Source organism: Anthonomus grandis, chromosome 8 (genome assembly GCF_022605725.1).
Source record: "Anthonomus grandis grandis chromosome 8, icAntGran1.3, whole genome shotgun sequence".
Taxonomy (NCBI): Eukaryota; Metazoa; Arthropoda; class Insecta; order Coleoptera; family Curculionidae; genus Anthonomus; species Anthonomus grandis.
Window position 1 is genome coordinate 5,143,678 of NC_065553.1, and position 14,565 is coordinate 5,158,242.

At 33.1% G+C, this 14,565-nt stretch overlaps 2 protein-coding genes across 2 annotated transcripts; both read left to right on the plus strand.

The window, feature by feature from the left end:
- The first annotated feature begins 1,384 nt into the window (after window positions 1-1,384).
- LOC126739754 (general transcription factor IIH subunit 4) lies at window positions 1,385-9,539 on the plus strand. Its single transcript, XM_050445553.1, has 9 exons — window positions 1,385-1,813; window positions 4,956-5,060; window positions 5,115-5,246; window positions 5,299-5,484; window positions 5,538-5,718; window positions 5,772-5,855; window positions 5,913-6,106; window positions 6,168-6,408; window positions 9,339-9,539. Exons 1-9 carry the CDS (start codon window positions 1,653-1,655, stop codon window positions 9,480-9,482), a joined length of 1,428 nt encoding a protein of 475 aa, XP_050301510.1. The 5' UTR covers window positions 1,385-1,652; the 3' UTR covers window positions 9,483-9,539.
- Window positions 9,540-9,683: 144 nt separating this feature from the next.
- LOC126739378 (carotenoid isomerooxygenase) lies at window positions 9,684-14,204 on the plus strand. The gene is made up of 11 exons (XM_050445034.1): window positions 9,684-9,898; window positions 9,986-10,212; window positions 10,546-10,692; window positions 10,743-10,951; window positions 11,009-11,089; window positions 11,148-11,231; window positions 11,736-11,860; window positions 13,195-13,371; window positions 13,420-13,651; window positions 13,700-13,860; window positions 13,958-14,204. The coding sequence occupies exons 1-11, from the start codon at window positions 9,791-9,793 to the stop codon at window positions 14,129-14,131; spliced, it is 1,725 nt and encodes a 574-aa protein (XP_050300991.1). The 5' UTR covers window positions 9,684-9,790; the 3' UTR covers window positions 14,132-14,204.
- The last annotated feature ends 361 nt before the right edge of the window (window positions 14,205-14,565 follow it).

Here is a 14,565-nt window from a genome sequence, read left to right on the forward strand (position 1 = left end):
CCTATTTCTATTATATATGTTAATGACCTAAGCTTTCTACCACTGCATGGACAAGTGGTTGAGTTTGCCAACAATAACAAAGAATTAAAAGTATTTAGATCTCGCATAGTAGAGGATCTTCGCAAAACTAAAGAGTGATGCATATGTAATCATCTTATATTCAATGTTGATTGATTGATTAAAACTTTTAATCTAGGCTTTAAATGTGATATGGAATATGGAAGGTCTTTTATTCAATGAGCAAAGCCCTCTACATAGTAGGGATTATCGTCAATATGTGGGCCTTTTCATTGATGGAAGTTTTGAGAACCATGTTTTGGGCCTCACTGCTAAACTTACCTCTGGTTATTTTGCAGTCAGGATTCCCAGGCATGAGCTAGGAGGGTTGTTTGCTTGTTCAGTTTATTTCGCTTTAATAGACTCTTATATCCGGTATGGGTTGCATTTTGGGGTTTGTGCAACAAGGGATTCCTTAACATCATTTTTACTAATTAGAAAAAAGAATTAAGGAATCTTTGTGGTGTTGGTCTGGGAGTCTATTGCAAACCTTTTTTTTGTAGCTGAAAAAAGGTTTGCAGTTTGAACAGTTTTCTCACTCCTTATGCAAGAAACTGCTACACTTATACATAATTCCGTTTATCCTGCACTAGTAATAATACTTGTCAAGTAAACAACTTATCTTTTCCAATCCTCCCCTCCTCACTTACGAGAAACTCTCTTATATTTATAAGTCGTAAAATTTTCATCATGTTCCTGTATTATGTATTACGTATTTATATATTAGATCTATTATAGACCCTAAAATGTTAAGGATAGAACTAAACTAGATTCAGCTTTTATTCCTTTTAGTTTTTTGTTTAATGATTATAAAATATATACCTACGTATAATCAAAATCAATTCTGTCTCTGTTTTACGTGTAACCAAAAACTACGACTACTGTAAATTCCAGGATTAGGAAGCTCTTAGCACAAGTTTGTAAACTTACTAAATAAAGTATATTTTGACTTGACTTGACATAGTAATCTCACAGCTAATTATCACCTATAGAATTCCTAGAAAAATATTCCTTTAAAGGTTTATATTAACAATAATTTTTCGATATTCGAGTCCTCAGAAAAATTAAAATATTCCTTGGCAGTATGAATGTGAAAAAAAACCTAAATATTATACAGGAAATAATATACAGGAAAATCCAACATTCTTTATAGACAATGACTAAAAAAAATGAGTTCAAAAGTAATTTTATCATAAAACGCCGAAAACGTTCGACGTATATTCGTTTATTTCAATGTGAACGCGCCCTTATCATTCACGTTTTAACATATTTATTCTTAGCTTAACCTTAAAAAATTTTGCTCGACGCAAATTGTCATTATTGTCATGGCGTAAAATGTCAAAAACTTGGGTATTTTGGATATACGAGTTCATAAACCCAAGAGAACTTTATCATATTAAATTAATCCAAAAATTGTAATCAATCAAACCCTTAGGTCCAATAGTTAGACCACGAAGAACCCTAGAAAGAAATTTCACTTACCAATTTGTTAAAAACAGTTTAAACGTTCCTAACCTATAAATGATAGCTGGAAGCCTCCAAAAATCGGCGAAAGTCATACGTTTAGTTCATTCACTAGTTAGAGACACATTTAAATGGCCAATAATGGTTTAGGAAGTTCCAAACAAGACAACTCGGGTCTCATCACTCACACAAACTTGGAATGCAAGAATCTTTATGACTATTTGAGGACTCGGCCACAAAATGTGTTAGAAACACTTTATAATCATCCTGCGATATGTTTAGCAGTGTATAGGTAACTTTTTTTGTTAATCAACTAGTATAGGCTTTACATTTAAGTAAGAAAAATCCCATTAGTAAGTAACCTTTAATCTTACCAGACTTGTTTTAAATCCACTTTACTATGGAATATGACAGGGATAGTCTATGTATATTCAAATTCAAATAGTTTATTGTCCAACAGGAAAATTCCCAATTACAAGACAATCGAAATAATTAAAATTAAAACAGTACAAGTTATAAGCACCTTAAATAAGTAGTACAAAAAAATAATATAAAAAAATAATATAAGATCCAATATAGAGTGATAACAAAATTTAAAATTTAGAACAATAGCATAATTGTAAGAATATAAGACACACTAACCAAATGATACAATCACAGAAAAATAATCAGGTATCATTCAAATTAAGAGAGGAACACATCCTTTTTTTAAAAACATATTCAGTGCTGCTAAAGATGTCAACATCTATGGCATTCATCTGATTATACTATGTACAAGCACAGCACAGTGGAGCTTTGCTGGACAGATTTGTTAAGTTAAGAGAGGGATAAAATATATGGTGCCTCCTTGTATTGGCAGGAGGAACAAATAGAGGTAGCCTCTCTAAGAGCTCAGAACAATCAATTTTATTATTGCAAAGTTTATATAAAAATATCTGACTAGAGAGAATAGTATTTTGCTTTAGTGACAAATAGTTAAATCTATTCAGCAGGTACTCCTGTTCCACACCTCTTACTGGATATACTCCATCCAACTTAACAGAAAGTAACTTTAAGAATCTGCTCTGTACATACTCCAGTCTGTTAACATGAACATCATAGATGGGGAACCACAACATAGAGCCATACATTAATTTAGACTTTACCAATGAATTGTACAATACAGTCAAGCTGGATATATTCTTAAATTGAGAAGTGGACCTTACTATAAACCCGAGGGATTTCAAGGCTGAACCAGTGACCTGTGCTACATGCTGGTTGAATGTGAGCCTCTTATCTACTTCAATGCCCAAATCCTTCACTGAAGAACAGTCTAGCAACTGAGAACCACTCAATATATATGTCATTTTTGTCGAAATTGTCATTTTTTTACATTTGTCACAGTTTTAGGGGTAGTTTATTTCTTTCACACCATTCAAAGACCCTATTCATGTCCTCTTGCAGCTTCAGGCAGTCCAGCATAGTACGAATGATATGAAACAACTTCAGATCATCAGCGAATAAAAGACAGAAACTCTCCATACAATCAACTAAATCATTAATAAATAGATCGAACAGCATTGGGGTGAAATCCAGCCAAAGCCAGCTTCTGTGCCAGCAAACCGTGATCCAGCCGATCAAAAGCCTTCGAGAAGTCTGTGTACAGCACATCCAACTGGCTTTTCTGATTTATAGCTAGATATGCTGTTTCCAAGAAACAAGCCATATTAGTGACAGTAGATCTTTTCTGAAAGAAACCATGCTGCTTTTCTGTAATTATGTGCTTAATTTGAGGAGACAATTTATCGTGCACACATATCTCAAAGGCCTTCGAAAAATTAGAGAGAATTGACACCAGTTTGTAGTTCTCTATTCTGCCATGGTTGCCACTCTTAAACACTGGACATATTTTTCCACTCTTCCGGAAATTTATTGGTCTTGAGTGATAAGTTGAAGATTTGTAAGAGTGGTACAGCCAGGGCCGATGCACAGTCACGCAAAAGAAATGAAGGTATTTGGTCAGGACACACAGTTTCTTTGTTTTTTAACTTCTGTAAAGCTTTCTTACATCTGCCTCAACAAAAGATTGGACCAAAATGTTGTCTGAACCATATGTATCAGATTCTTTGGGCTAAGCAATAGAGGACTCAACATAAACACTCCTGAAAAAATCAGAAAAAGCATTTACAATACTTTTAGGAGCCACAACAGTGGTATCTTTATAGCTCATAGAACCTGGAATGCGAGAGTTGTTTCTTTTAAGGTGAATGATCCTCCAGAATTGCTTTGGATCACTCCGAATAGCTGACTCAGTCCTGGATATATACTCGTGATAAGCAAGCTAGTATATATACTCATGATAAACAGCTAGACAAAAAATTTCATGGATTTTGTCATAAAAGGTTTTAACTGCCTCATTAACATCTGACTGGGTGCGTATAAAAGTCCAATCCACATCAGAGATAAGCTGGTAAAGATAGGGAAAATTAGCCCTCCGAAAATTATACTTAGGACTCATTGTTGGAGGGGAAATCTGTAACACTCTCGAATTTGACAAGATTCAACGAGATATTAATAGCAGGGTGATATGCATCCTCAGTGACAAGGGGTTGGTCGTCCTTATCCACAGAAAACTGGAAGTTGGAGAGAACTAGATCAAGCAAATTATTGTTGCAGTTAAGGCCATTGTTAAATTGAGAGAGATTCAAAAACGCCATAAAATCTCTTAGGCCAGCAAGTTTAGTGTTACAATCATAAACATTATCCTATATAAACCTCATATTAAAATCCCCCAACAACAAAATATTTTGGTCCTGAATTGCCCTAAAAGAGGAAAGATAATCAAAGAGAGACAAGTATACATTTATATTTTCATTTTAATCTAAACTGAATTTTTCTGTATAGAGAAAGTAAATATTTAAATTACTTAGTAAAATACATAATGGAGGTTTTGAAATTTTATATTTATCATTTATTTCGATTTTCTCTATTACAAATAAAAATGTTGCTTTTCTTTTTTTTTAATTTGACAATCTTTTTGTTACTGCCTATCTGCTTATTACTTACTCTTTTAATAGATTACAAAATATTTATCCTACTGTTTTCCTGAACTAACCCTGATTTCTTTTCCCAAAAGGCTTTAAGTGTAAATCAAATTGTAAACCTTTAGGACTCATTATTCAAAATACCTCTGTTTATTACAGTACAATACAATACAATATGTAGTAATGATAGTTATCATAATTAAAAAATAAGCTTAACAAAATTATACACAAATAGTATCACAGAACACATTCATATCAAAAAACAGGACAAAAATAATATCATCTGCAGGTGGGCATTTTGTATGAGATTGAGACCAACAATCCTTTAGGAAGGAGAAAGCATTATTTGTCAGGAAGCTTTTAATGGCTTTACTAAGTATATAAAAACATCTGAAGTTCTTTTTATTGCAGAGAGTTGCCTGAATTAGCTCGTCAATATGTTATAAGGATCCTATTTGTAGAACAGGCTGTGCCCCAAGCAGTTGTAGCCTCCTGGGCTAGTGCCGCTTATGCACAGTAAGTAACTTTACAACATTATGGATTGGTAAATAAAATAATGAATTTTCATAGAGAACATGGCTGTGTTACCAAAGTTCTAACGGAATTGAATGTGTGGGTAGAGGAGTTGCTCACCGGAGGACTTGTTGGCTGGATATTATCCCCCACTTTCAAGAAAAATCTTAAGATTGCTCTTCTTGGAGGGTAGGTTAATTTTTTTCCAGGATTTTCATAATAAATACTAAATATGTCATAGTGGAAAGCCATGGAGCATGTCAGCTGCTTTGGAACCAGACAAGAATGCCAGAGATATAGCTTTTTTGGATTCTTATTCCTCAGAAAGATGGGAGTGTGTCCTACATTATATGGTGGGGTCGCAGCAACAAGAGGGTATATCTGCAGATGCAGTGAGGATCCTGCTTCATGCAGGTCTCATGAAAAGGTTGTTAATTTTGTTTTGTAAAGGCTAGGATTAAAATTAACTTGTTTTTTAAGGGATGAAGAAGATGGAAGTCCAGTTATCACTAGACATGGTTTCCAATTTCTGCTGTTAGATAGGCAGTCTCAAGTGTGGCATTTCTTGTTACAATACTTGGACACCATTGGAGAAAGAGGCCTGGATTTGGTAGAATGTCTCACATTTTTGTTCCAGTTAAGTTTTAGCACTCTAGGAAAGGTAGGGTATATTCAAATTACACAAGCATGGTTATTTAGACTATAAGATTTTAGGATTACAGTACAGAAGGAATGAGCCCTGGTCTCTTAATTTTTCTTCAGCACTTGAGAGAGTTTGGACTTGTTTATCAAAGACGGGTAAGTTTGCACATTTTCTCAAAGCCTGAATTAATATCTTGATTTTGTTTTGGGTAGAGAAAAGCAGGTCGTTTTTATCCAACTAGGCTGGCTCTGAATATAACCAACAGCCAAAATAAAAACATCCCTATTTTGGAGGAGGATGCTCCCAAGGGGTATATCATAGTAGAAACAAATTACAGGGTATATGCTTATACTGATTCAAATTTGCAAGTTGCTCTTATAGCCTTGTTTACTGAGCTCATGTACAGGTCAGTCCAAATAGTCCATTCGTCTTTTTTACAAGATTTAATATTTTGAAAATGTTTGCAGGTTTCCGAATTTAGTGGTCGGAGTAATTACAAGAGACTCAATTCGACAAGCATTAAGAGGCGGAATAAGCGCGGATCAAATTATCAGTTATCTAAAACAGCACGGGCATCCTCAGATGTTGACTATGGACCCAAAGAATCCTCTGCCTCCAACTGTGGTTGATCAGATAAAACTATGGGAGTTAGAAAGGAACAGACTGACTTACCATGAGGGAGTGTTGTATAGTCAATTCTTGTCACAAGTGAGTCATGAAAATAGAAAAAAATGCTTTATTTGGTACATAAAAAAAAGCATAAAAATTATAAAAGAATATTTTTAATTAATACAACTAACGGTCTAAAAGCTAGCTACGTAGGTCGACTGGTCACTCGGTAAACGTGAAATGTTGTTATATACAGGCTCGGTTGTTACTGACATAGCAAGGGGCAGACCGTCAGAACTCGCCCTGGACGGAATAAGTGAGGGTAGGGGGTTAAACATGTAATTTTTTTATGAAAAATTTTTGAATAGGTACAAAGCTGACAATTTGCACTAGTATAGGAGACGATATTAGAAAATAGGAAAAAAATTGTCAGAAGTCTACGCGGAAGATAAAGGGTCTTCAGAAGTCGGTAATGTTGCAAAAATTTTTGCAACAATTTTGTCACTAGGTACACTTCTGACATTTTGCATACTTATTTTATAATTCAAATTGAAATTACCTGCAAGTCGTCAGAAGTCCAGGTGGAAGAATAACGGAGATATTATTAATAATATGAGCGTCGGCGCTCCTCTCCCACCTTCATAATATCTCGTATTTTAATTTTTTTGTCATCAGGTTCACTTCTGACAATTTGAGAACATAATTTACAATGTTTGAACATACTATTGCTCAACTGTCAGAAGTAAATTCAGAAGACATTGCTAATTATTAATATTCAAATTTTTTTTTTCAAAATTTTCAAATAGTCGTATAAATAAAACAATTGTTTTATTTATACGACTATTACGACATATATATCTAACGCTAACCGCATACTTATACTAATGAATCGCGAATATTAATACTAATTAATCTATATTCTTGCAAATTCTAATATTGATCGAAAATAAAATTAGTCTGATCCATATTCCTCCATATCGTCATCAAATTCAAAGTCATCATCGCTGATATAAGTGGTTTCGTCATCGTCAGGTGAAAGTCTTGTAATCGTGCATACATTTCGTCGTCAATAACGCAGCCATCCTTTGGCCCAATAAATTGTTTTTTATTTAAAGATACAATTTGAATTTTATCGTCATAAGATTTTTCTAATTTTTCAAGAAGCTGATAAGGCATGTATTTGACGCTACTATCATCAAATTCTTTATTATGCAACTTCTCAAGAATTTCATTATAAATGTCAGTTAAATATTGTAATAATTGTGTTTGTTTTTGTTCAATAATAACTTGCCCTACATAAATGCAAACTTCTGCGTAGACAGCTTCATGTAATTCTCTATTTAAAAGCCAATCGGTGCGAATAGTATTCGGCGCATTGAGATGCTTTTTTAAATATATAATTTTACACGGATTATGATAATTTATTGTACCTGTTATTTCTAGCGACTTTACTCTGTTCTCCATTTCATGATCATTCAAGCCAGTAGTGTTAACCAAAATATTTTTTAATTTCTCATCTGTAGAACTATGCAACGGTATCGGTATAGTGTAAAATATATTCAAATATCATATAATAATATGAATATTCAATAAATATTTAAAATCTCTAATGAAATAAAATTAATATTTTTTTTCATTTTTTGAATTATTGATTTATTAATAATTAGCAATGTTTTCTGAATTTACTTCTGACAGTTGAGCAATAGTATGTTCAAACATTGTAAATTATGTTCTCAAATTGTCAGAAGTAAACCTGATGACAAAAAAATTAAAATACGAGATATTATGAAGGTGGGAGTGAAGCGCCGACGCTCATATTATTAATAATATCTTCGTTATTCTCCCACCTAGACTTCTGACGACTTGCAGATAATTTCAATTTGAATTATAAAATAAATATGCAAAATGTCAGAAGTGTACCTAGTGACAAAATTGTTGCGAAAATTTTTGCAACATTACCGACTTCTGAAAACCCCTTATCGTCCGCGTAGACTTCTGACAATTTTTTTCCTATTTTTTAATATCGTCTCCTATACTAGTGCAACTGAATGTTTAACCCCCTACCCTCACTTATTCCGTCCAGGGCGAGTTCTGACGGTCTGCCCCTTGCTATGTCAGTAACAACCGAGCCTGTATATAACAACATTTCACGTTTACCGAGTGACCAGTCGACCTACGTAGCCAGCTCTCTGTCTATAATATTATATTTAGTTTTAAATGCATTCTACTACAAATGAATGTTGTAAAGAAAAAAATAGTGCAACTTTGCAAGTATCATCTTATGATTAATTATATAAAGTCTGGAAGACACAGGAAGTTAGTTATCTTCATTATGTCTTATATCATGAATAAGCTTTCCAAGACAAGTAGTTATACTGAACTGTTTACGAAAACCGGATTGACAGCTTGAAATGATATTATGAAAGTCACACAATTTTGGAAACAACCGGTAGAATACTAATAGGTCTTAAATCTTTAAGCTCCCTAGGGTCGTTAAACTTTAGCTAGTGTCTTGATTATAGCTTTTTTTCACAAGTCAGAAAATGTATTTTCCAAAATACATATATTAATGATATTTAAAAGCGGTTTTTTGCAAAAATGTGAATATGAGGTTAAATCTTGTATAGAAAGATCATCTTTTCCAACTGAGTTGGTACTAATAAACTCATTAGTTTTATTAGAATTGATTCATCCATTAAACTAAAACTAAGCTTATTATTAATTATATTAGAGTTAATATTATTCTGATAAAAATTAATGAGGTCATTTGAAGTGCTATCAGATAAACTATTACAATGAGCAAAGTAGTTATTAAGTATATTAGCATCATTTAAATTAGAAGGAATCTTAGAATTAGAGCTATGTATAACGTTTAATTTTTTTACAGTATTCTAAAATTGTTTACCCTTTTTTTCTGATAAACTCTTAAAGTAATTGTATAAAGTAAAGTAATATGACTGCTGTTCAAATATTAATGATATGATTATCATTAATCTGTTACTTTTGTTTTATATCTATTTTACTTTCAGGCTGATTTTAACGTCTTAAAAGAATACGCCCAATCAAACAACGTTTTAATCTGGTGTAACAAAGAACGACGAACGTTGGTGATCCAGAAAAACGCCCACGACGACGTCAAGAAATTTTGGAAAAAATATTCTAAGGGTAGTTAGTTGTATGTATGAGCGAATGTGTAAATTATTGTTTTAATATAGCCATCTTTGATATAACTTGTTAGACTTTATTATACACTCCCCTTAGTTACCATAGTATTTGTTTTTATTAAATTTAGAACCCTAATAACGCTCAAAAAGCGTTTTTCCTAAGGTTTCCCTTTCAATTGCGTTGAAATCACTTTCGCGGGGTCCAATCGATTGGCGTTAGCATTGGCCTTGAGCCGGTTTCGTAACTTAATTAATTACAACTTAAAAGCGCAATAAATCGTAGCAATGGTTTATTTTAAAGTAAGTCTTAGCTAGTCATGAACGACAAAATTAAAGAAAGATTAGACTCTGGCAGGGCCACCCCGGTGTTCACTTGGTCACCGTTACCCCCGAGAAAGAAACTTGGCTTCACTGAGAAAAACTCGGTATTTATTGAATTATTAAAAAAAAAACAGCTTTTTAAAGGTATATTATATCAGTTTGAGCATAAAATAATATAATATACCTTTTAGAGTGTTAAGAATGACCTGCCAATCTCCGAACCGTATTATCCAAACTGCGAATTTCAAATTTGGTTACGCTCTTGTGAACAAGAGATTGAGGAACCTCTGGAGGGTGTCGTTACAGGATTAATCCCTGAATGGTTAAATGGTAGTTTGATTCGTAATGGACCGGGGTCCCTGAAGGCTGGTAAAGATGAGTTTCAACACTTGTTTGATAGTTCTGCGTTATTGCATAGGTAAGTTACTTAAAATAAATACATAGATCGTGTTGCTAGAGTTTTAAATTTATTATCGGAAACATAAAATAGGGCCCACCAGAAGGGTAAGCACCCCTGAATCCTTACCTAAAATTGGATTTACATCACTTTTTTGTGACGGAAAATAAAAAGAGCACTCAGAAAACGGAGATGTGCAAATTTTCAGGAAATCTGAGTCACGGTTCTAAATAATCGATTTTTTTCAAGCATTTTTCTGAATTATTTTATTTAGAATTGGAATTCTAAACGTCGTTCCACGTAGATTTTACCGCTTCATAGTCATTACTATTCAGAGGCTACTTTTGTTTTTAGATTTGGTATTAAGAATGGCACTGTCACTTACCAGTGCAAGTTCCTACGCTCCGAAATCTACAAGAAAATATGGACCGCTAACCGCTTGGTGATGACTGAATTTGGCACCAAAGCCGTGCCCGACCCTTGCCACACCATTTTCCAGAAGTATTATTTACCTTTTTTCCTTTAGCTCTATTTTAACGAAATTTTCCTAGAGTGGCCACAATGTTCAGTTTCAAATCAGACATGTCAGACAACGCCATGATATCCGTTTATCCCTTTAGAGATGAAATATATGCTTTTAACGAGATGCCTTTTATTCATAGAATAGATCCAGCAAATTTGGATACCTTAGAAAGAGTGGATCTAAGTCAACACGTTAGTATAGTCAACCATACTTCACATCCACACGTCATGGAAGATTGTAAGTTTAATCCCGATGAATTATGTGTCATAAAGCATTTAAAAAAATCAATTTTAGCTAGTGTATATAATATAGGCATGACCATCTATCCTACTGGGCCTTATTACAGTGTGATTCACTTTGCAACACGAAGTACTGGTAGGTCAAAATTGACAGTCAAATTGAAATGATCAAATTCAAATTAAATTATTTTTAGCTAAAGAAATGTTTGCCAGTGGTAAAATAGTGGCCTCTATTCCAGCCAGGTGGCCCCTAAATCCATCTTATATGCATACTTTTGGTGGGTTGGTATATAAAATTAAGCTACTAAAGTCTATATATTTTAACAAGTTCCCTTGATTCGAAAAGTTTCCCTCCTACGCACGCATTTAGTTTTGCCTATTGGGTTCAATATTATCCCGACTAAAAAAAGGGGCTCGACGATCGGTATTGTTTTGTAATTTAGGTATCCTTAAGATTGAGAAGTTTTTAGTTTTAATGGGTACAACCTACAGTTTTGAAACTTAATTCCATAGTGGGTACCTAATTCAAGAGCCTTTTTCTAAACTTTTTTAAATTTCGATTTTACCTGTGTGAATTTTTTCTTGGTGTCTCAGTTTTTCTGGCGTAAATTAGTATTTTAAAAACGGACACCCACAGCACATTAACACTTGAAAAATCACCAATCAGCTTTCTTTTGACAAGAAGAGTGTAAGACTGCTAAAAAGTAAGCGGACTTGTTGAAATATACCGACTTAAAACCATAAATAAATTACTATTATATTAAATTGGTTTTGGTTTTTAGGCATAACAGAAAACTATTTCGTTATAGTCGAGCAACCTTTTAGTGTATCTCTCCCGGGTATTTTAGCTCTGAAATTTCAAAACGAGCCATTAGCAGGGGCGTTTAGGTGGTACGAAGACCAATACGTATGTTTTTATTTATTTTTTTTTTTAAATCTAGTTAGAATAGAGATTGAAAAAGCTTTATTATTTGAGTACAGTATTCCTACTTACTTGTAATTGCAGGGCATTTCGTTTACCATAAAAGATAAAATCGTGTGCCACTTTTCTTTATCAAAAATGAGGTGCCTTCTTTTCTTTCATTTCTTTGAGACACATGGTAATAAATAATAGTTTAAAAAACTAAAAGAACACGCTTTTATTGCTAATAGAACTAAAAAGTACAAAATAAGATTTTTATTTGAGGTGATTAATTATGATTGATTGTACGACCTTATTCCTGCAATAAAGGTGTGTTCTTTTAGTGTTTTTAAACTATATTTTTTTTTGTATTTTCTGGTTTAATTAGCAATAAAAGCGTGTTTTTTTAGTTTCTTTAAACTATTATTTATTTAATTCATATTTGTTTATTGCACTTTAATCTTAATATTTTCGATATTTATTAAAAAATGAATTTAATAATCCTGACAGTCCTAATAAGGTTAATGGTAAACTGTTGTCAAATTATTGCATTGTCATCGGACCTTGATACGTGTGCAAAGCTTCAAGTTGATCAGACTTTTAGAAACCAGTAAAAATTAAGCTCAAAAATTCCGTTACATACATACATATGTATATAAGATAATCCAGCTAATAAAAGCGTGTTAAAAATTAAGTTTCGCGAAGGTATTGTAGCGTTTTTCCTGTTCGTCAGGTGCGAATTAAAACAATCGAATCGAAAATAATTATTTTTACTGTATTTATTTACAGCTATTTAAATCTCGCGTCAATATTTCGAACTTTACTTCACTGAATTGACAACTATCGGCGATGCGGCTCCTTATATACTCGGCAGAACGCTGTTCAGGAAGATTCTCGCCAACCTTCGAGACGTCGTGCGGTGTGTCACTTGTGTCATTCCGGAAAATCAGCTGGTTTCTCGTTGTTTACAATAAATTATTTTAATCAAAAAAAATAAGAGAAAGTTTGGGTCATATCTACGGAAAGAAATCACTAAAATTTTTTTGGTTATGGCACTGAAGTTTATTTACGTAAAAGCACATATATGTATATAACTTAACGAGACAAATCTGTAGTAAAAGTATCTAATTAATATAGCAGTTTTTTACTTTTTTTAACGTATACAGGGCCTAAAATTTGAAATTTAAATGTTCTCCCTGTGTTTCAAAAACAAATAATTCATTCACAAGTTTGATTAAAAAGTGGAAAATGTTCGTAAATACCGCATCTTTCATAGTAAAGGAGATATGCTCTGTTTTATTTTCTTTAATCGCACCCTGATAAGAATCGCTTAATTCCAGACCCAAATAAATGTAATCTCACGTAAAACAGGCCGATTAACTCATAAATTCCAAGCAGAAACCTTCTTTTACTTACACATCATCAACCAATACGAAGATACTGGCTATTTAATTTTAGATGTGTGCGCCTACAGGGATCCTTCTATGTTGGATTGCATGTATTTTGAAACCATGAGGGTAAAAATTAAAAACTGTTAAAATATGATTATGCTAATGAGATTTTAGAATATGCAAAATAATCCGGACTATGCCAAGATGTTTAGAGGCAGACCAATAAGGTTTGTGCTGCCCTTAAATGCCCTATCACCAGAAGAAGTAGGGGAAGCAAATCTGGTTAACTTAAAGGGCACTAAAGCTTCTGCAAAGTATTTGGTTAATGGCGAAATCTTGGCTAAAGCTGAGAGGTTATGCAATATGGGTTGCGAAACTCCTAGAATTAATTATAACAAGTTTCTAGGTACAAATATCAGTTTGTTTGACTCTGTATAATAATTTTTTTTGGCAGGAAAAAAATATAGATATTTCTACGCTATTAGTTCGGATGTAGATTCTGATAATCCCGGGACTATCATTAAAGTTGATACTGTTACAAAAACTACTAAAACTTGGCAACAGAAAAACTGCTTTCCTGGGGAACCGGTTTTTGTGCCGTCCACCGAAAGTGATGTAAGCATTTTGACTACGATTAAGTTTAATTAATTTAATAGGACTAAAAGTTATTATCGCTTCTAAATAAATTAATTTGATAAATGATTTTCTTTAGGCTGAAGACCACGGAGTGATTTTATCGGTGATGGTGTGGGGGCAAGAAGACACAAATCATGTAGGACTGTTAGTTTTGGATGCTAAAAGCTTTGAGGAAATTGGAAGGGCTGAATTTAGGACCCCCAGTGCCGTGCCCAAATGTTTGCACGGATGGTTCCTTCCAGAAAAATAGCATTAAACCCAATCAAAAATATTTAGTTCTTGAAGTTTATTAAAAGATCTTAATATATGAAAAGAGCTTTATTACTTCGTGATATGGAACTTCAAGGGAAAGTAAGAGCATTAATAACTTTGGTGACTTCATTAAATGCTATATAATTTACGTAAAATCAAATTGTGAAATACTATCCAGTGGCTTTTAAAAAGACAAGTTCGTAATGTGTTTTAACGATCAATTAATCAACATATTGTCAATAATCAAATGGTATTATTCGCGTGAAACGTTGAAATATAAACCCAAGCAACACCCGATAGTTAAATAAACGATTATTTTTGGTTTACACCAGATGTAGATTTTTGGTTGAACTTCAACTATAAATATCGGATAAAATGTCCGCGTGATATACGTTAAGGAATTTAATATTATGTTTTATTCACGTTTAACAA

Coding starts and splice junctions, on each gene's coding strand:
- LOC126739754 (XM_050445553.1), top strand. CDS start 1,653: ATGGCCAATAATGGTTTAGGAAGTTCCAAACAAGACAACTCGGGTCTC. Junction 1,814..4,955: donor ATATGTTTAGCAGTGTATAG/GTAACTTTTTTT, acceptor TTTTTATTGCAG/AGAGTTGCCTGAATTAGCTC. Junction 5,247..5,298: donor AAGATTGCTCTTCTTGGAGG/GTAGGTTAATTT, acceptor AATATGTCATAG/TGGAAAGCCATGGAGCATGT.
- LOC126739378 (XM_050445034.1), top strand. CDS start 9,791: ATGAACGACAAAATTAAAGAAAGATTAGACTCTGGCAGGGCCACCCCG. Junction 9,899..9,985: donor GCTTCACTGAGAAAAACTCG/GTATTTATTGAA, acceptor TATACCTTTTAG/AGTGTTAAGAATGACCTGCC. Junction 13,861..13,957: donor TGCCGTCCACCGAAAGTGAT/GTAAGCATTTTG, acceptor GATTTTCTTTAG/GCTGAAGACCACGGAGTGAT.